The following is a 21,050-nucleotide window of genomic DNA, read 5'->3' on the forward strand; positions in this document are numbered from 1 at the left end:
TGCTGGCCTTTGAAGAGAAGTGGAAGCATGGCTGATGCATGCAAAATTTGGGTGTGATTCTTATACCTTATGTGATTGCTGCTTTGAGTGGTTTTGAAAGGTAGGCATCACTGACAGGGATAGCTTGCGGCACATGTTACACGTTAAATCCAAATGTAGTAAAGAGAGAAAGAATGTTTAAAGAAAGATGTAAGTGGAATCTTTCTCTCCAACCCAAAGATGATCAGCTGATAAGTATGACAATTGTCTGAACCTTTTATTCTCTGGACTGGATTGAGGCTACTATAATAGAAATTCTGTGCTTTTCATCTGCTCTAATTACATCACAGTAAGTGGGAAAGTGACTTTGATTAAGGTTAGTGACAGGAGTAACCTTTCATCTCTCTGTCCTTGAGTTGTTATGAGATAATTGCATAACCTTTTACTTTTTTATTATTCTTATGGCCGCTGAGGAAAACATAAAACAATGTGGGCAATCTGTAAAGGCCTGGAGGACCAAATCAGTATAGTGTATGGCTAACAACTAGGATGCGGAAGTTTTCATTCCACAAAGTTGACATATTTCTTTATATGCTCTCAGAGTTGTATGCTCTTTCACAAAGAGTTTGCTTTCCAGTATCTTATGTGAACCATTTTTGATCCCTGATAAAACTAACCTCAATTTCTGGAGATAATGATTGTTTTAAGAGTTAAAGAGTATTACATTTGGAAAATAGAATACTGCAGAATACTGTATTTGTTGTTGCTGGATATTTTTTAGTGATTCTTTACTTCAGAATCCAGGGCATCTTGGTGATTAACATATTCCATTTATCAGGAAAACAGAACAACGTTTGGTGAAATTATGTGTGCATTCAGTTGTTATCATAACCATATCTGCACACAAGGGAAATAGAAAATCTGTGTGTATCGTATTTGTTCTGAAAAAGTCATTTTTGAAATGGATATGTTTAAGAAAGACTGTAAGTTATGCTAATTGGACCAAAAGTCTATCTATTCCAGCATTTTCTTCCCCAAATGGCCATTAGATATCTATGGAAAGCTCCAATAAATTGTGAGTACACTATCCCCTAATACTTGTGTTGTATATGAAATGTGCATTTGTACCAAATTAATTCTGGTGGCTTTGTTCGAATCAAAAGTTGAAAAGGGTGAATGGATGCCTAGAATGTGTTTATTGGAAGAATAAATGCCTTTTCCCCCAGCATCTCTATTCTCAAATACATTTTGTTTCTTTCCTATGTCTTCCATTTCCTTTTTATGCTGGCTGTGCAGACCGGACTGAGAATATGCTGAATGGCACCTCCACCCCGACATTTGTGCTGCTCGGCTTTCCTGAGCTTCAGGAGTTCCCGTTACTCTCCTTTGTCATTCTCCTCTCCATCTATTTCTTCATACTCTTTGGCAATACTTTGATCATTGTCCTCTCCCATATAGATGTGAGCTTGCGATTCCCCATGTACTTCTTCCTGAGGCATTTCTCATTCCTTGAGATGTGTTATACCTCAGTTACTCTTCCTCAGCTGCTAGGAAATGTCCTCAGGGCATCCTGTGACATCTCCTTCTGGGCCTGCCTCACTCAGATGTATTTCTTCTTTTTCTTTGGTTCCACAGAGTTCTTTCTCTTGGCTACCATGGCCTATGATAGGTATTTAGCCATCTGTCACCCACTGCAATATCCAGTTCTCATGGATAGCCATGCTTGTGTCTGCCTTGCCTTGGGTTCCTGGCTGATTGGATTTTTGACCCCCTTCCTGCCCATAGCCTTCATTTCACAGCTTCCATTTAACAGCAGCAACCAGATCAACCACTTCTTCTGTGACTCGGGGCCCTTGATTAAGCTCTCGACTGGAAATACTTTCACAGCTGACACAATAGCATTCCTGGTCGCTGGGATAGTTGTCCTCCTATCTCTTCTTCTGACGTTGACTTCGTATATGCTGATTGTTTCAACCATCTGCCATATCCCTTCTGTGTCAGGAAGGCATAAGGCCTTTTCTACCTGTTCCAGTCACCTCATGGTGGTTACTATCTTCTATGGGACAGTAATCTTTACATATCTGTGCCCTCATTCTGATCAGACTTCTGAAATGGACAAAGTTGTCTCTTTGCTCTATGCTATTGTCACTCCAGTGTTGAATCCAATTATCTATACCCTGAGAAACAAAGATGTGAAAAGAGCTGTGGAAAAGATCCTCTACCATATAAAGAACAAGTAAAGGAAAATATCATAAATCTCACCAGACAAAATTGACAAGCTGAGGGAAACAAACATCTTTTTGAACAGAAGACTCTCACATGTGCTTTTATCTGACAATAAAGTGACATTCTTGAGTCCTTGTAAACATCAGTTTATATATGTTTATGCTGCCTATTAGCACATGACATACACTGAGGAATTGTCTTCAAACCTGTATTATTGTTGGATGTGTTTTTTGTTGTAACAATTAATTAAAAAAAAAAAGCCAAAGCCAAACAAGGAAGAAATTGTTGTTGTTTTTTTGAAACAGAAAATAAAATATGTTTTCTAATATAATTGTACAACAGTGACTCTTCACCCACATTAGCTCAATACATCATTTGGGCATAATAAATGCACAACAAAGGACAAACCAGTCTTTGGAATACTAAGAAGAGTGGAATGAATTCCTAAGTTCAAACCATATAAATACAAAAGTAATCTTATCCATGGTAAGCCTTGAGCAGAATTTAGAGATAGATATCCATTTCCTGATCAGCAGAATAATTATAGCTGTTTCTAGATGGGTCTTTTATCACATGCTTGTGGCAGTTGTAGGAAGATCTTTTAAGGTAGGCTATTGTTATTCAGGCTGCAAAGAATTGCGAAGGACGGATGTCCACCAATGAAGAATTGTGCTCCCTAGGTGGCTCAGTGGCTAAGACGTTCAGCTTGTCGATCAGAAAGGTCAGCAGTTCGAATCCCTAGGTCTCCTGCATGAGCAGGGGGTTGGACTAGATGACCTCCAAGGTCCCTTTCAACTCTGTTATTGTTAACTGAAAAAATGTGAAAAACAGGGCTCTAGAAGATAATGTCTAACTCATTACTGTCCACTGAATAATTCCTGCCTGCTATAAATGGCTGTAAATAAGAGTGTCTTTCATTGTCATAGATTCGAGGAATGCTAGATTGGAGGATACAGCAGATCAGCTGAAATTTTGAAATGGAATGTCACTCATTTCTTTTTAAAAGCAGAGTATGCAGGCACTGCTGCATTTGGAAAAGTGTCATAATTGAGGAAACATTAAGAAGGAAGTGAGGTGGGCCAACCAAAATTGTCTACGCCTTTTCTCACAACCTGCATTCTGGGGGAGGAATAATACAGGAGTCCTTTTGTTGTATTACTTGACAAGAGTGAACTGAGAGGTACATTGCAACAAACAGCATAAAATAGTGAGTAGAGAGGGTTGTTTTGAGGATTGGGAAGATGTGGATTAAAATTTCCCTTTGCCATGAAGCTCACTGGGCTAGCTTTGGGAATAATTGCCCTATCTCACCGTGACATAATATGCAGCGCTATTGTGGGAATAAAATTAAGAGGCAAAATTCTGGAAGGGAAACAGCAACTCAGTTATTAAGTAAGGCAGTTACTAAGTGAAACTGGAACTGTGCTTATTACTTCAGCTGTCCTTTGCTCTACAAACCTGCAAAGATCGTAAATGCGAAGATTATTTACAAGATGCTTTTTCTCGCTGTTCTAAGTGTGAAAGCAATCATTAAACAAGAATTACAGTAAATGGTATATTTATCAATTGCAATCTGCAGTTTGGGGCAAGTGTAGGAAGCTGTTCCCTATTATAACATAAGGAAAATATTGTAAGTAGATAACACCACCCTCCCTCTATTTCAGGGAGGAAGGCAGATGCTCTTGCACTGAGCACCAATTTCTACATAATAAACTATGGCAAAACATATTCCACTTTTCCAAAGTGGCTTAAAAGGAAACAAATATCTATATTTATTATTATTTGTTTGTTTATTAATAAAATATATACAACTGTCCACCTCCTCAAATGTGATTCTGGGCTGCACACAACAGTTGGATGCAGTGCTGAAGTAGTTATAAAAACAGCAGATATAAAAAAGATATAAATCTATATTAATAAATTAAAAAACAAATATACAAACCTAAGTGAAGGAGAATAACAATGACTACCTCAACAAGGGATCATCTAAGCATGTCTATATATATATGTACACATGCATATATACAGTATTTGCACTACTGTTTTGCATTTTTTGGGTGGTTGGAGACTTTAAGAGATAAAATGGGAGCTGTAAGCCTTCTAAGGGCTTATAGTGTCCATTTGATCCCTGAAACCTCTTTACAAAAAGGGCCCTTGCACTTATGCACTTGACATGGTGCACAAAATCTGACGTGTGGCTCCTGAATTAATGACCGGCAAACATCTATGGTCTAGAGTAATGGTAAAGGATTCCTTCCAGAAATGAAAGACTTGGCATAGGTAACTAGTGAAAGATTTAGTTATGCAAATTTCTATTCTCTTGCCATCTTCTCTACCCCTCCCCCCATTAATTATTACTTGGCAGCAACATTGGGGAACTTGTTAACTTAAATAAAACAAGTTTTTTTTCCTTTTTCTATTTCTTTAGAGATTTGTCTCTATTCTGGCTCTAAATCACAACTCTATAATTATCTTGTTGATTTAATATTTTTAATGCATTTATTCATTATTGTAGTTATCAAAGTCAGTGAAGCTCATAAAGAAAAAACTAGGAATCTCATATGAATACAAATTCAGTCTTGTTCAACTTGGTTTGCTGTATTTTCTGGTATCAAGGGCTACAATTTTTCTAGCATCATAGAGCACTTCCACACAGCTATATACATCATTCCTCACACAATCTTCTCCAATTTCAAACCAACTGTAGTATGGCCTAGTCCAGAGAAGTTATATGCTGTTTGCCATTTTGTCATAAGGTCTTCTAGACAAACTGTGCTGATAAGATGAAGCCTGACAGTTTACTTGGGGTGAAACAGGTATTTTTTACTCAGAAATAAATTCTCAGACTGGGAGGAGATAAAGTTGAAATGGATAAGAGCTGTCAGGAAGGGAGAAATTTCACTAAAGTTTGGGGGAAATGGAAAAGAAGATGGCTACAAAGCAAGCTGAATTTAGGTAGCATTGGCTTTTGAAGATTTGCTGGTTCCACAATGGAACAAAGAGCACTGAAATCACATCTATAGAGGGAGTCCTAAGTAACAACAACAGCCAACAATATGGTATGTCATGGCTGAGGTGGGGGTGTATTTTCTCAAAATACAGCCAGACAGAGTCCATGTGATTCAACCAAAAGAAAATATATGTAGTTCAGGGTTGAACTGTGAAGTTCTTGGTGCTTTTTGAGGTTGGTTGCTTGCCTACCTGATGTTTAATGACTGATTCATTGGTAGCATCATCAGTACTACTCAGTGTGGGGTTTGCTCCCTGTCTATATATTGTACAGTAGCTTGGCCTGGCAGTGTTGGTTTTCTCCTTGATAGTTTAGAGCATTGTTTTCTGCTTATTTATTGAAATAGTATTTCTATTAGTATTAACAACCCAGTTTCACATAAGAGGAGCTGTGTAAGAACATTATTCAGATGAATATAAATGCACTGCAGCAACTCAGAACACCAAAAAGAGGAAATAGATCACCTATACAACATATTCTAACAAAATGAATACCTACAGTATACTATTTTGTCGAACGTTTCTGACCATGTAACCCACTACCCAGCTCAACCAACATAAACTATGTAAAGTATAATACTGCCATTCATCAAGCACATGTGAAAAACTACCAACAGACTTACAACCACCTGGCATCACTGTACCACACAACCAACTAAAGCTAAACAGGAATCATCTACAACAGGGGTGTCCAAACTTGGTCCCTTTAAGACTTGTGGACTTCAACTCCCAGAGTCCCTCAGCCAGCAAAGCTGGCTGAGGAACTCTGGGAGTTGAAGTCCACAAGTCTTAAAGGGACCAAGTTTGGACACCCCTGATCTACAACATACAGTGTAAGAACTGTAACAGCTGCTATGTAGGACAGATAGGCAGAAATGCATCCAAGACATGATGAAAACTCCTTAATCTTACAATACCTTGGACAGACTCCTTTTACTAGAAAACTATGACCATCCTAGACCAATTCAAAACACTAGGGAATTCTGGGAAGCTTAGCATTCAGACAAATCAGCCAGCAACAGTACATAGAGAAAACCTAGAGTAATAGAATAAGAGATTTGGAAGGAACCTTGGAGGTTTTCTAGTTCAGGCCCCTATACCATTTCAGACAAGTGGTTGTCCAATCTCTTCTTTGTTTTGTATTGGAGCATCCACAGCTTCTTGAATTAAGTCATTCCACTGATCAGTTGTTCTAACTGTCAGGAAATTTCTCCTTAGTTCTAGGTTGAATCTCTCCTTGATTAGTTTCCACCCATTGCTTCTTGTCCTGCTTTCAGGTGCTTTGGAGAATAGGTTGACCCCCTCTTCTTTGTGGCAACCCCTGAGATATTGGAACACTGGATCAACACATGTTAGATTCGGGCAATAACGAGGCAGGAGACCAGTGAGTGACAACAGCTCTTTAGTTTATAGTGAACCCAGCGAAAAACATCCGGCAAAATCCCTCTTTATATACAGTTTCGGCTTATGCTAGAACCAATCAGCAACGTGCTTGTTCCCGCCCAAAATTCCCTCCAAAAGTTTAAAGATACATTACACTCCTCCCCTCCCAGAACGCATTGTACCAATATTTGCATGTATTTAGCATATCATTTCTCAACATAGTCACGCAGGTAGGAAGGGCGTTTCCTGACCCTTTCGGACCTGCGCAATTCATTCTTGGGGAGTGAGTCGAGCTGTTCGGAGGGACTTTCAGTTCCTCCTAGCTCCTCCTCCTGGCCGTCCGGCCCTGGATTATTGGCAGAGTCGTCCCTGCTGTCTTCCTGAGGAACCGGGTGGCGTCGCTGGACTTCATCGGACTCAGATAAGTCCCCCGTTCGCCTCGGGCTTGAGTCAGCTGTGAATTCAAACATTTGGTAGTCAGGGCCTGGCTGATTTGTTTCTGATTTGCTTGGTATTCGCTTTCTTATTTGGTCTATGTGTCGCCACCAAACTCGGCCATCCTCTATGTCTACTATATAGGATTTTGGCCCGGTTATTCCAAGGATTGTTCCTTTTAACCATGTTGGACCCTCGCTATAGTTGTGTGCCCACACTGGGTCACCAACTGCCATTTCCCTAATTTTTCCTTGTGTCCCCCTGTACCCATCTGGGGTGTAGGTTGGGTTTAAACGATCTAAAGGGCACCTGAGTTTTCTGCCCATCAATAGTTCCACCGGGCTGCGGCCAGTTGCTACACAGGGGATTCTATGTTGGACTGCTAGAAACGTATCAATTTTTGTTTGCCAATCGCCTGGACTTATCCTAGATAGCGCTTCCTTTGCGCTCCTAACGAAACGTTCTGCAAGTCCGTTCAACGCCGGGTGGAAAGGCGCCGAGAGGGCATGTCTGATGCCCTCCTCTGCCAAGTACCCCTCAAACTGAGTTGCCGTGAATAGCGGGCCATTGTCGGAGACCAGGGTGTCGGGTAACCCATGGGTTACAAACAGGTGCCTTAGGACTGAGATGACTGCCTCAGCCGTCATGGATCTCATGAGGATAATTTCTAACCATTTTGAGTAGGCATCTACTACAATTAAAAAGGTTTGCCCGTGGAACGGGCCGGCAAAATCAATGTGAATTCTGGACCATGGCCCCTTGGGTTTCTCCCTCTCTCTAATTGGGGCTGTAGGGGGTAGTGGCCGTGACTCTTGGCAGGGTTGGCATTTCCCTACCCTGTCGCTGATTTCCTGATCCATCAAGGGCCACCAAACATAACTCCTCGCTAAACTCTTCATCCTCACGATTCCCGGGTGGCCCACATGCAATAGTTCCAATACATTTTTCCGTAGTTTTTCTGGAATGACCACTCTATCCCCCCATAACAGACACCCCCCTTGAACCGACAGTTCCCCTTGTTTTTTCGCAAAGTCTTTGAACCGCTCGCCCGGCGCAGCGGGCCATCCCCTTTGTACCCAACCGATTACAGTCCTTATTGTAATGTCCTTGTAAGATGCCCTAGCCACTTCCTTGGACGTGACTGGGCCAGAGTCCCAAGAGTCAATTAATAAGACTGGAATCCTCGGGGTCGGGTCTTCGATGGTTTCAGGTAAAGGGCATCTGCTTAGAGCGTCCGCATGCCCTAAGTCTTTTCCGGGGCGGTGGATCAATTTATAAGAGTATGCCGCTAGGAAAATAGTCCAACGGGTCAGCCGGGGTGAAAGTGCAACGGGTGTTGGGCGGTCGCCTGCCAATAGACCTAGTAGGGGTCTATGGTCCGTGACTATCTCGAAGTCTCGTCCGAATACATATTCGTGGAATTTCTTCACTCCGGAGACTATTGCCAATGCCTCCCTATCTAGCTGGCTATAGTTCCTTTCGGCTTGGGACATTGTTCGTGAGTAATATGCTATAGGGGCTTCCGTTCCATTCGGCAATCTGTGGCTGAGCACAGCTCCTACCCCATAGGGAGATGCATCACAAACTAGTACTAATGGCAACGTGCCATTATATTGAATGAGGAGGCTATCGCTAGACAAAAGGTTTTTTACCCCTTCGAATGCCCTAGCTTCCGCCTTCCCCCAGGACCAAACAGCTTTCTTTGCTAGTAATTTGTGTAGCGCTTCGGCTATTGTTGCCTTGTGTTTTAAGAATACCGCATAGAAGTTGACAAGACCTAAGAATGCTTGTAACTCCGTTTTATTTTTGGGAGCTGGGGCCTTCCTGATGGCCCTTACCTTGCTCTCAGTGGGGTGAATCCCTTCCCTGTCTATGCGGTAGCCTAGGAATTCCACGGATTCTACCCCAATTTGGCATTTGTTAAGCTTAACTTTAAGCCTGACAGACCGGAAAATGCCCAAAACCTTTCTTAGTCTAACTCCCAGTTCCTCTAAGTTCTCAGCTGATACCAATACATCATCGAAATAAGATACCACCCCAGGTAAACCCTGTAATAGTCGCTCCATTAGGTTTTGAAATAGCCCTGGGGCCACACTAACTCCGAACTGGAGTCGAGTGCATTTGAAAGCACCCCGGTGCGTGACAATTGTCTGCGCCTCGGCTGTGCTGCTATCTACGGGTAACTGCTGGTAGGCTTGAGCCAAATCGAGTTTGGCGAAAACTTGCCCTTGTCCCAATGAGTGCAGCAAGTGTTGCACTACTGGGACGGGTTATGCACTCTTCTGCAACGCTTTGTTTAGCGTTGCCTTGTAGTCAGCACAAATCCGGACCGATCCGTCCGGTTTGACTGGGGTCACTATGGGTGTCTCCCATTTCGCATGGTCAACGGGCACTAGTATTCCCTGGCTAACTAGCTTGTCCAATTCCGGTCAATCTTTGGCTTTAGGGCAATGGGACCCTCCTAGCCTTTAACCTGATAGGGCAACTTGGGTCTAGATTGAAAGAGATAGGGGTCCCTCCTACTTGCCCAGGCAGTCTTTTGAACGCCGCCCGGCGCAGCGGGCCATCCCCTTTGCACCCAACCGATTACAGTCCTTATTGTAATGTCCTTGTAAGATGCCCTAGCCATTTCTTTTGACGTGACTGGGCCAGAGTCCCAAGAGTCAATTAATAAGACTGGAATCCCTGGGGTCGGGTCTTCGATGGTTTCGGGTAAAGGGCATCTGCTTAGAGCGTCCGCATGCCCTAAGTCTTTTCCGGGGCGGTGAATCAATTTATAAGAGTATGCCGCTAGGAAAATAGTCCAACGGGTCAGCCTGGGTGAAAGTGCCGGTGTTGGGCGGTCGCCTGCCAATAGACCTAGTAGGGGTCTATGGTCCGTGACTATCTCGAAGTCTCGTCCGAATACATATTCGTGGAATTTCTTCACTCCGGAGACTATTGCCAATGCCTCCCTATCTAGCTGGCTATAGTTCCTTTCGGCTTGGGACATTGTTCGTGAGTAATATGCTATAGGGGCTTCCGTTCCATTCGGCAATCTGTGGCTGAGCACAGCTCCTACCCCATAGGGAGATGCATCACAAACTAGTACTAATGGCAACGTGCCATTATATTGAATGAGGAGGCTATCGCTAGACAAAAGGTTTTTTACCCCTTCGAATGCCCTAGCTTCCGCCTTCCCCCAGGACCAAACAGCTTTCTTTGCTAGTAATTTGTGTAGCGCTTCGGCTATTGTTGCCTTGTGTTTTAAGAATACCGCATAGAAGTTGACAAGACCTAAGAATGCTTGTAACTCCGTTTTATTTTTGGGAGCTGGGGCCTTCCTGATGGCCCTTACCTTGCTCTCCGTGGGTGAATCCTGCCGCCAATGTTAGATTCGGGCAATAACGAGGCAGGAGACCAGTGAGTGACAACAGCTCTTTAGTTTATAGTGAACCCAGCGAAAAACATCCGGCAAAATCCCTCTTTATTTACAGTTTCGGCTTATGCTAGAACCAATCAGCAACGTGCTTGTTCCCGCCCAAAATTCCCTCCAAAAGTTTAAAGATACATTACAACACAGCTACCACATTTATGTACCATTCAAAAGAGGCTTTTTTCCTCTCTAACAACCAAGACCAGATAATCAGGGATTAACACTAGAGAAACAATCAAGGAACTATCAAGGAGAAAAAACACACTTGCACCAACACTGGCAGGGCAAGCTACTGTATATAAATAGAAAGCAAACCCCACACTGACTAACACTGATGATGTTACCTAGTTGGGTAATGAAATGTCTGCAAGTAAACAACCAAACTTAGAGAGCACAAAGGAGTCCATATATATATTATAACCTCATCTTGTAAAAGGAGGCATCTTCACCTCCTTAAAGGAACTATGGCATACCTGCTCCTTAAGAGCTCCTTAACTAAAACTAAGTAAGATTAGATCTGGATAGTACTTTAATGGGAGGCCAAGGGATCACCCAGAATTCTAGGTTAGACTGGAAAGTCTCAGAAGAAGGCAATGTTGAACTATTTTATATTGTTGACAAAAAGGTACAGATGTGATTACAGAAAATTTATGTAATCAGATGTGATTACAGAAAATTTATGTAATCAGATGTGATTACAGAAAATTTATGTAATCAGATGTGATTACAGAAAATTTATGTAATCAGATGTGATTACAGAAAATTTATGTAATCAGATGTGATTACATAATAACTTTACCAGGTAGAAAATATCCCAGGTTTGTTTCCTGGCATCTCTTGTCTTATAGCAAGTATCACCCTGAAATAGGGCTAACAGTAATCTGGAAAGTTGTTGCAAGCCTAGGGACTATTGGCTAATATGAGGAGTATGGCTCTTGACTTAAAAAGGCACCCTCTCTTAGATATAACTATGGTCTCACCAAGTAAAATATAGCTTTCTATGCTCATGTCAACATCTCAATCAGTTCTTTGAAGTGAAGGTCTGACTACATTGAATTTAATTTTCTATATGCAATAACAAAGTATTCTGCAATAGCATTAATGACTGATTCATTGGTAGCATCATCAGTACTACTCACTGTGGGGTTTGCTCCCTGTCTATATATTGTACAGTAGCTTGGCCTGGCAGTGTTGGTTTTCTCCTTGATAGTTTAGAGCATTGTTTTCTGCTTATTTATTGAAATGGTATTTCTATTAGTATTAACAACCCAGTTTCACATAAGAGGAGCTGTGTAAGAACATTATTCAGATGAATATAAATGCACTGCAGCAACTCAGAACACCAAAAAGAGGAAATAGATCACCTATACAACATATTCTAACAAAATGAATACCTACAGTATACTATTTTGTCGAACGTTTCTGACCATGTAACCCACTACCCAGCTCAACCAACATAAACTATGTAAAGTATAATACTGCCATTCATCAAGCACATGTGAAAAACTACCAACAGACTTACAACCACCTGGCATCACTGTACCACACAACCAACTAAAGCTAAACAGGAATCATCTACAACAGTGGTTGTCAGCTTGTCCTTGTGGACTTCAACTCCCAGAGTCCTCAGCCAGCAAAGCTGGCTGAGGAACTCTGGGAGTTGAATCCTAAGTAAAGACAAGTTTGACACCTGATCTAACATACAGTGTAAGAACTGTAACAGCTGCTATGTAGGACAGATAGGCAGAAAGGCATCCAAGACATGATGAAAACTCCTTAATCTTACAATACCTTGGACAGACTCCTTTTACTAGAAAACTATGACCATCCTAGACCAATTCAAAACACTAGGGAATTCTGGGAAGCTTAGCATTCAGACAAATCAGCCAGCAACAGTACATAGAGAAAACCTAGAGTAATAGAATAAGAGATTTGGAAGGAACCTTGGAGGTTTTCTAGTTCAGGCCCCTATACCATTTCAGACAAGTGGTTGTCCAATCTCTTCTTTGTTTTGTATTGGAGCATCCACAGCTTCTTGAATTAAGTCATTCCACTGATCAGTTGTTCTAACTGTCAGGAAATTTCTCCTTAGTTCTAGGTTGAATCTCTCCTTGATTACTTTCCACCCGTTGCTTCTTGTCCTGCTTTCAGGTGCTTTGGAGAATAGATTGACCCCCTCTTCTTTGTGGCAACCCCTGAGATATTGGAACACTGGATCAACACAGCTACCACATTTATGTACCATTCAAAAGAGGCTTTTTTCCTCTCTAACAACCAAGACCAGATAATCAGGGATTAACACTAGAGAAACAATCAAGGAACTATCAAGGAGAAAAAACACACTTGCACCAACACTGGCAGGGCAAGCTACTGTATATAAATAGAAAGCAAACCCCACACTGACTAACACTGATGATGTTACCTAGTTGGGTAATGAAATGCCTGCAAGTAAACAACCAAACTTAGAGAGCACAAAGGAGTCCATATATATATTATAACCTCATCTTGTAAAAGGAGGCATCTTCACCTCCTTAAAGGAACTATGGCATACCTGCTCCTTAAGAGCTCCTTAACTAAAACTAAGTAAGATTAGATCTGGATAGTACTTTAATGGGAGGCCAAGGGATCACCCAGAATTCTAGGTTAGACTGGAAAGTCTCAGAAGAAGGCAATGTTGAACTATTTTTATATTGTTGACAAAAAAGGTACAGATGTGATTACAGAAAATTTATGTAATCAGATGTGATTACATAATAACTTTACCAGGTAGAAAATATCCCAGGTTTGTTTCCTGGCATCTCTTGTCTTATAGCAAGTATCACCCTGAAATAGGGCTAACAGTAATCTGGAAAGTTGTTGCAAGCCTAGGGACAATTGGCTAATATGAGGAGTATGGCTCTTGACTTAAAAAAGGCACCCTCTCTTAGATATAACTATGGTCTCACCAAGTAAAATATAGCTTTCTATGCTCATGTCAACATCTCAATCAGTTCTTTGAAGTGAAGGTCTGACTACATTGAATTTAATTTTCTATATGCAATAACAAAGTATTCTGCAATAGCATTAATGACTGACACTAAAAATTATGCCCTCTGTGTATTTACTGATTTTTATTTTGACCATTATTTGAAAATTAAATCTATAGGCTGTCTAGTGAAGACCTGTAGGTGTGTCTCCTCTGCATGCCCTGATGTTCCCTAGCTACTCATTAGATAATTCCTGGTGTCTCTTAGAGGCCCCATTCCCTGATCAGGATCATAGGGAGGCTTTGCAGCAATCATATATTTTTGTTTCTTAAACTTACACACACACAAGTTCTGTGTCTCCTCTTGGTCCACAACCACCGGTTAGTTGTATTCAAAGGCAAAGATGTGACTGAAGGAGGATGAATCGTGCCAAGCTGGGTCCCTGAAACCTCCTCTTAGAGAATAGCTACAGAAGCAGACTTCAGGAACCATTTCTTGGAAATGTGAGTAGTGAATATGGGTATCCTAGAATACATTTCTCCAACCAATAATGGGAACTTCTGAAGCCCGCTGAGCTACAGAAGACTGGTACAGAAGGATGACTAACTGTAAGGAATTATATAGCAGGTTGGATAAAATTTGTGCCTATTTTGTTTTAGGTTCTTGTTTCTATGTCCTGGTGCCAATTTTATGGCTACCAGGAAAATACTAATAAGTAATGGTTCACCTGGAAGTTTTGCAATATATGTATTATTTATTCATTAAACCAATTTATATAACCATCATTTCACAAACAAGTGACTCTGGGTGGCATTCAACAGAGCTAAAAACAGTGAATGAATACATTAAAAGGTATAAAACCAAAATATTTTTCAACCAAAATTAAAATGATGGAGATACAAATTTTATGATAAGCTGATGCATACTAATTACTTATAATACAGTCCAGTGATACTTGTTCTGTGGAAATTATTAGTCTTCTATGGCCATGTGTAAAGATTACAGAAAGAATACTTACATAGGAATATCATATATGCACAGTATTTATTCAAGTCATATATACAATGACTCAAAATGCAGTATGGAAAATGACCCTTCCCCCTTACATATATACATGACTTTGAATGCTGGAGCTTCACTTAAAACCAAATAAAAAAGCCCCAATTTTTGCAAGGGATTTTCAGAGACTGCTTTCATTTTTCCCCCTATAACCTGTCAGCACTTGGTACAAGATTTATACAAATTTGATTAATAAATAAATACATTTACTCAGTGTGTTTTGTAGCTGAGATGATAGTTAAATGGTAATTATCTGTTCATACTGGGGTTTGTTTGTTTTTTAGTGCATTTCTTTCATCCCTTAGAGCAGAAAGGTAACTTGCAAAACTCAAGATTCATTACACTTGTTCTCAACCCTGAATATGAAGAATGAATCTCTCACTATTGTTTCTGTGTCCTACTATTCAAACAATTCTGTGTTGACTCCTAGATGCAGTCTCCACATGAAAATTGGACGTTGGTGACAGAATTTGTCTTGGTAAGCTTCACAGGCATCCAGGGGGCATGGATGCCTCTCTTTGGGTTCTTCCTAATCATGTACTTGCTAACCTTGATGGAAAATAGCATTCTGGTCTTAGTGGTAGCAACAGAAAAGCGCTTACACAAACCCATGTACTTTTTTCTCATCCATCTCTCCTTCTTGGACATTTGGTATACCTCTCTCACTGTGCCCAAAATGCTGGCTGGGTTTGGATATCCTGCAGGTCAAAGGATCTCTTATTCTGCCTGCTTAACTCAACTTTACCTCTTCACTTTCTTGGGCAGTACAGAATGCTTCTTGCTGGCAGCCATGGCCTATGACCGCTATGTGGCTATTTGTATCCCTCTGCGGTACCAAGAGATGGTGGATCGAAACACTTGTCTGAGTCTGGCGATTGGCTCATGGTTAACTGGTTTTCTTACCCCAGTGCTGCCTGTTTATTTCATGTCACAGTTGACATTTTGTGGCCCCAATGTGATAGATCACTTCTTCTGTGATGCTTCACCACTCCTTATTCTCTCCTGCACTGACGTTTCACTGAAGGAATCAGTAGACTTCTTGGTCTCTCTTTTGGTATTGTTGATCTCTTCTTTGGTTATTGTAACATCATATGCTCATATTATCATTACAGTGCTCAGAATTAACTCGTTGGTTGGACGGCAACGAGCCTTTTCAACCTGTACTGCCCACTTAATGGTAGTGGCTGTTTTTTATGGGACACTATTCTTTATGTATGTCCGTATTAAAGTTACCTCCTCAATCAACCTTAACAAGGTGGTGTCAGTCTTTTATGCAATAGTCACGCCTGTCCTTAACCCTCTAATCTACAGTTTAAGGAATACAGAAGTGAAGGCTGCTTTATGTAGAATTATTTCCAAGAAAAAGCCTGTTGTAATGTGACATCAACGATAAAATAAGCATTCATATTATTATTATGGGTTAGGGAAGGGCTGAAAGAGAGCAAGTTTAGTTCAGAATCACTAATAATATTCCTCTTGTTTATTCAATTTCTTGGGATTATAAACAAAAAATGGAATAGACTGCTTAATTTTACCTGGAGATTCCACCCATTTTTATAGGTGCTGAAACATTTTACAGGATTTTCATTTGTGCAAAATTGTTATCAGGAAAACAGCTGGGCCAAATGAGAAATTATTGGGATAAGGGCAGGGAAACATTTTATGTTACTTTTTATATCCTGTTTTTATCTTTTCCAAAGATAATCCTAAATCTTTTATCAGGAAAATAAAATTACTCCAAAGTTGAGAGCCAAAGCAAGGGTAAGTAATATACTAAACACTACAAGCAATAGCTATTCCAAATTAACATCATTGCATGTTTTATGCTCAGCAGTGTCATCATTGTAGAATTTTAGAGTAGAGGTCTTGGATCCCGTTCCACTGAATAAACACAGAAGCCCGACATACAGTACATTACGGTAGGCTTCCAGTATTTTGAAGTAAATGCAATAGTACATTTATCACTTCATGAATTCCTTTCCCTGGATTAAATCATTAAGCTCAGAGCTAAAATCACTAAATGATAGATTTATCATTATAATAGATGCTCCCATGTGATGCTAAGAGTACCAGTTCTGGTTGTGGCAGGGAGAACATTAGGTCCAACCTGATCTGCTCAGATATGAAGGGAAATTAGTGGCATTCAACCAGACCTTTTAGTGTTTGTACTAAGGAACAATCTATTAGACAGTTGGCAAATCAACTTTCATATCCTATTGTTTTATTTTTTGTGGAAACCTGGTCTTGGAGTTTACACAAAGGAAGGCTCATTTCATTCTTTGTATCTTCTTCAATACAGGATGATACACTTCTTGATCATGTAAGTAACAATGATTCTATTAAAGGTTAGGTGATTGATGAGTTAGGTGAAAGAGTGATGTCACTATTTGCTGAACTCAACTAAATGGTCTGATTTGGGAGGGGAATTTAAAGGTTTTGCTGGTATTATAAGCTTTAGACTTATAAAGACAAATGAACTTATTCCTGCATCATAAAAAGCTCTCTACTCCATCAAAATTATTTTAACATTAATAATATGTTATCTCAAAATAAATTTGTTAATCTTTAAGCCTCCACTTGATTACTTAGCATCTACAGTATTAGGAAAGGCAGCCCTTCCTAGATCATGATACTATAGATATAGCAACTCATACCATTGTCATTTAGAGATTCAGTTTCTGGAATGCATACAGGAGACTGGCCTTTGAAGACCACAGTAAACTAGAATTCAATCAAAACTCAGTGCTCTACCTATTGATTGGCACTAACGGCTATAATAATTGTATTGTATACTACGAACAGGTTTCTTTATTCAAAATTATTTATTCAAGTTAATCAAAATGCTAGTAATGACTTAGAATCCTATGCCGTACCTACCAGAACTGCTTCCTCCAACCACAATTAACTGAAGATATCCTCTTGTAAAAAAGCTACTTATGGTAAATTGATTTTGTGAAGTGAAGGTTCCTTGATTTTTCAATCTTCAAAACTATACTCTGAAACAATGTCCATCTAGAAATTAGGTTAGTCCTTGGGTGACTGTCTTCCAGAAATTAGGGTCTTTTCTTGTGGAAAGCTTTTGGGGATGGTTGTCTACCATCTTGAACTTTACCTTTTTAGTCTCTTGTTTATTTGGTAAAGGGTGTTGTATCTGTTGCTTTGAAAAAGTCTTAATAAAACTGTACTGCACAATGTGATTTACTGTAGATATTTAGGATTGTTGTAAGCCTCTGTGAATTTAAAAAGTTTAATATGAAAATGTAATGATTAATAATATTTTATCCTTTTGTATCCATGTTCTTTTAAGTGTAAAAGAATAATTTTTCTGTCTCATTTTATTTGAGTCCAAGGCTTTCATGATTTTTGGACAGATTGCTCTTCCCACTGTTTTCCAGATTATAAATTACTTTGATAATTAGGGAATGATTCATTTTTAATATAATGCATAGTGAGCCAGGTGGGATATCACCATCATTCAAATCAATTCACTACAGGATAAAGGTCTCTTCAGATCCTTTCCAGCACTGAAACTTGGTATGCATCGACCTTAAAAGATCTAGTAAATGTTTGAAAGGCTGAGCAAATGATGTAACTCCAGTCAAAGGTCTTAATTGGAAATTACTTTAACTTGTATAATTGTACCTAATTTGACATTGAGGAAATTTGGTCCTGCTTGGAATGCAGTTTGGATATACTAAGTACTGTTGTTACATATACATACAAATGAGACATCTTGCAAAAGTTGACTTTGTATATAAATATACAAATAGAATGAAGACTATTGCTAACATAGTGTAAGCCGCCCTGAGTCTTCGGAAAAGGGCGGGATATAAATGCAAATAAATTTTAAAAAAAGAGTTGTATTACATTAAAAAAAATGGTCACTCTGAAAGAATTTGGTTCCAGGACAGAAAAATGTGGCATGTTAACCACTAGTTGATTCAACAAGGATATTTTTGCCTCCACTATTGCTGAGAATTTTCTTGGCAACTACAGAGCACCAAGCTATATTCAGCTGGTTGACAAACTTCTTACTGCATACAAGACCATGAAGCACAACATGTCACTGAAGATTCATTTTCTGCATTCACACTTAGACTTCTTTCCTGAAAATTTAGGTGCAGTCAGTGATGAACATGGTGAAAGTTTTCATCAGGACATTACTACGAAGCAAAAATAATATCTGGGGCAACTGGAATCCATGAATGCTGGCTGATCATTGTTGGACTGCAGTGGGATGCATAGAACACTAAGTAGAAATGACAATCAGCAACAAAACATTTTTAGCTCTGTTGAACTCATGCAGTATTTCAGAAACATTATGCAATTACATACATTATAATCATTAAAAGTTAATATTTCTCGAGATTCCTGTGTGTGACAGTCATTCTGAAATTGTACTTGTATTCAGTTTGAAGGGGATCTATTATAATCACCAAAACCTTTAAAAAAAAATATTGTCCAGTGTTCTTAAATGCTCACCTGAGAAAAGATATTTACTTACTTCTTATTTCTCATGATTAGCTTTTTAGAATTTGATATTGTTTGGCTTTAATTGTCTTTACAGTACCAGCTTGACAAATTTGATTTGACAGATGGGTGATTTTTTTTCTCTTTAATTTTTTCATGTCTGAACCCCAATTTATTGACTGCCACAGCAGGGAAATGTACAATTAGGAATTTACTCAGAGTTCCCTGTTTTAATTTCAGTCAGTATGCTCTTAACTAAATTGGCTTTGTTTGCTTTGAGTTTAATACGATGCAAGAACCAATTCTGGCTTATTCAAACAAACTATACTTCTGCAAAATGTGGTTTAGCACAATGCCTGATGTTAGTGACAGCTTCAGTGTAGATGAGATGGCTGTCTTTTTTTCCAGTACTATTCCCTCCCACCTCTTGCCAGTTTTTTTTTTTAAACAGTGATAAGAACACAGTTTTCTGTTGATTCTCAAACAAACATGGTCCACCATTAGCTACCAATACAATTATGGTTTAGTGAGAAGTGGGTAAAACAAAGTCTTCCAGTGGAGGCAGTGCAGGTACTGTTGCCCACAGACACCATATTTTGAAGGGTCTTTCTTCTGAACAAGGCATTGTGGGTAAAGTGACTGCAGAAACTAATTCTGGGGCACAGGGGGTCTCATGGGCCTCTTTGCTCACAGCACCTTGCTCTGAGAAAAGGCTCAGCATTGGAGCTGACCGATTTTTTGGAGCTTCACACTGGCTGTCCTCCTATTGTGTCAGTTGCTTCAATAAGAAAGCAAACAGCAGAACGATCCAGAATTACCATATGATGCCTCCCTCAGGCAGCCATTTCCTTGGAATCAGAAGGGGGTTTCAGCAGGTTCTGACCAGTTCTGAAGAACCGGTAGTGGAAATTTTGAGTAGTTCGGAGAACCGGTAAATACCACCTCTGACTGGCCCCACCCTATCTATTCTCTGCCTTCTGAGTCCCAGCTGATCGGGAGGAAATGAGGATTTTGCAGTAACCTTCCCCTAGAATGGGGAGGGAATGGAGATTTTACAGTATCCTTCCCCTGCCACACCCACCAAGCCACGCCCACCAAACCATGCCATGCCCACCAAGCCACATCCACAGAACCGGTAGTAAAAAATTTTGAAACCCACCACTGCTTGGAATGAAGGAATAACTTATGGGTCACTCTCTGGAAAGCAGCCATGTCCGGCAGGAGATTCAACAAATAGTGTGGCTGCCACAACTATTTGATCAAAACCGTGTCTCTTTTTTTAGGGGTTGGACATGCAATGCATATAAAAAGAGGCAGGGCTCCAAATATACAGTCGAGGCTGCCATTTGACTTTTCTTTGAACCACCCTCCCCACCTTCACAGGTGCTGCTAATGGAAACAACTGCATTCCTGTACGATTTGCCCCTCCCCCCGTCTCATTTCAAGGAAGGTTGGTGCATGTTATGCTATGCTGTGCTATGCTATGCTATGCTATGCTATGTTACAGTATGTTATGTTTTATGTTGTGTTATGTTGTGTTATGTTGTGTTCTGTTTTATGTTGTGATTTAGTAAATTTATATGCCGTCCATCTCATTTAGAGGCAACTTTGGGCAGCTTACAAATATTAAAAGTAGTAAACATTAAAAGAAATAAAGAACAAATGACACAATAATAATGTAACATTAAAAGATGGGGGGGAGAGAAGGGAGCACAGGGAGAGGTTGGGGTGTTTTAATCTAATAATTAATCTAATAAATAATCTAATATCACCTCCAGAGTGATACCAACCCCTCATTGGGGCTCCAGGCCAACTGGCAGAGCCAGGCCTTTAGGACCTTATAAAAGGTCTGGAGGGTCAGTATGGATCTCACCTTGGGGGTGGGTGGGGGTGTAAGATGTTCCAAAGGGCAGGAGCCACAGCAGAGAAGGAACTCCTTGACTGATGGGTCCACAGCATGCCCTTTCTGCTGGCATGGGTGAGGCGAGCCAGTCTCATTGGTTTTTTTAATGCTTCCTTATTCTCCTTTGCAAAATCCTCCAATCAGTTTGGTTTCGACTCAGCTGAGAGAATAATTAAAGAGCCATTGGGAATAGTGGTTATAAAAG

The 21,050-nt window shown here is 40.1% G+C and overlaps 2 protein-coding genes across 2 annotated transcripts; both read left to right on the forward strand.

Annotated features, from left to right (window-relative positions):
* The first annotated feature begins 1,289 nt into the window (after window positions 1-1,289).
* Window positions 1,290-2,219, forward strand: LOC131184692 (olfactory receptor 11L1-like). The gene has a single exon (XM_058156376.1). The coding sequence runs from the start codon at window positions 1,290-1,292 to the stop codon at window positions 2,217-2,219; it is 930 nt and encodes a 309-aa protein (XP_058012359.1).
* Window positions 2,220-14,793: 12,574 nt separating this feature from the next.
* On the forward strand, window positions 14,794-15,853 carry LOC131184755 (olfactory receptor 6Q1-like). The gene has a single exon (XM_058156497.1). It carries the CDS (start codon window positions 14,903-14,905, stop codon window positions 15,851-15,853), a length of 951 nt encoding a protein of 316 aa, XP_058012480.1. The 5' UTR covers window positions 14,794-14,902.
* The last annotated feature ends 5,197 nt before the right edge of the window (window positions 15,854-21,050 follow it).

Source organism: Ahaetulla prasina, chromosome 1, assembly GCF_028640845.1.
Source record: "Ahaetulla prasina isolate Xishuangbanna chromosome 1, ASM2864084v1, whole genome shotgun sequence".
NCBI lineage: Eukaryota > Metazoa > Chordata > Lepidosauria > Squamata > Colubridae > Ahaetulla > Ahaetulla prasina.

Coding starts and splice junctions, on each gene's coding strand:
- LOC131184692 (XM_058156376.1), top strand. CDS start 1,290: ATGCTGAATGGCACCTCCACCCCGACATTTGTGCTGCTCGGCTTTCCT.
- LOC131184755 (XM_058156497.1), top strand. CDS start 14,903: ATGCAGTCTCCACATGAAAATTGGACGTTGGTGACAGAATTTGTCTTG.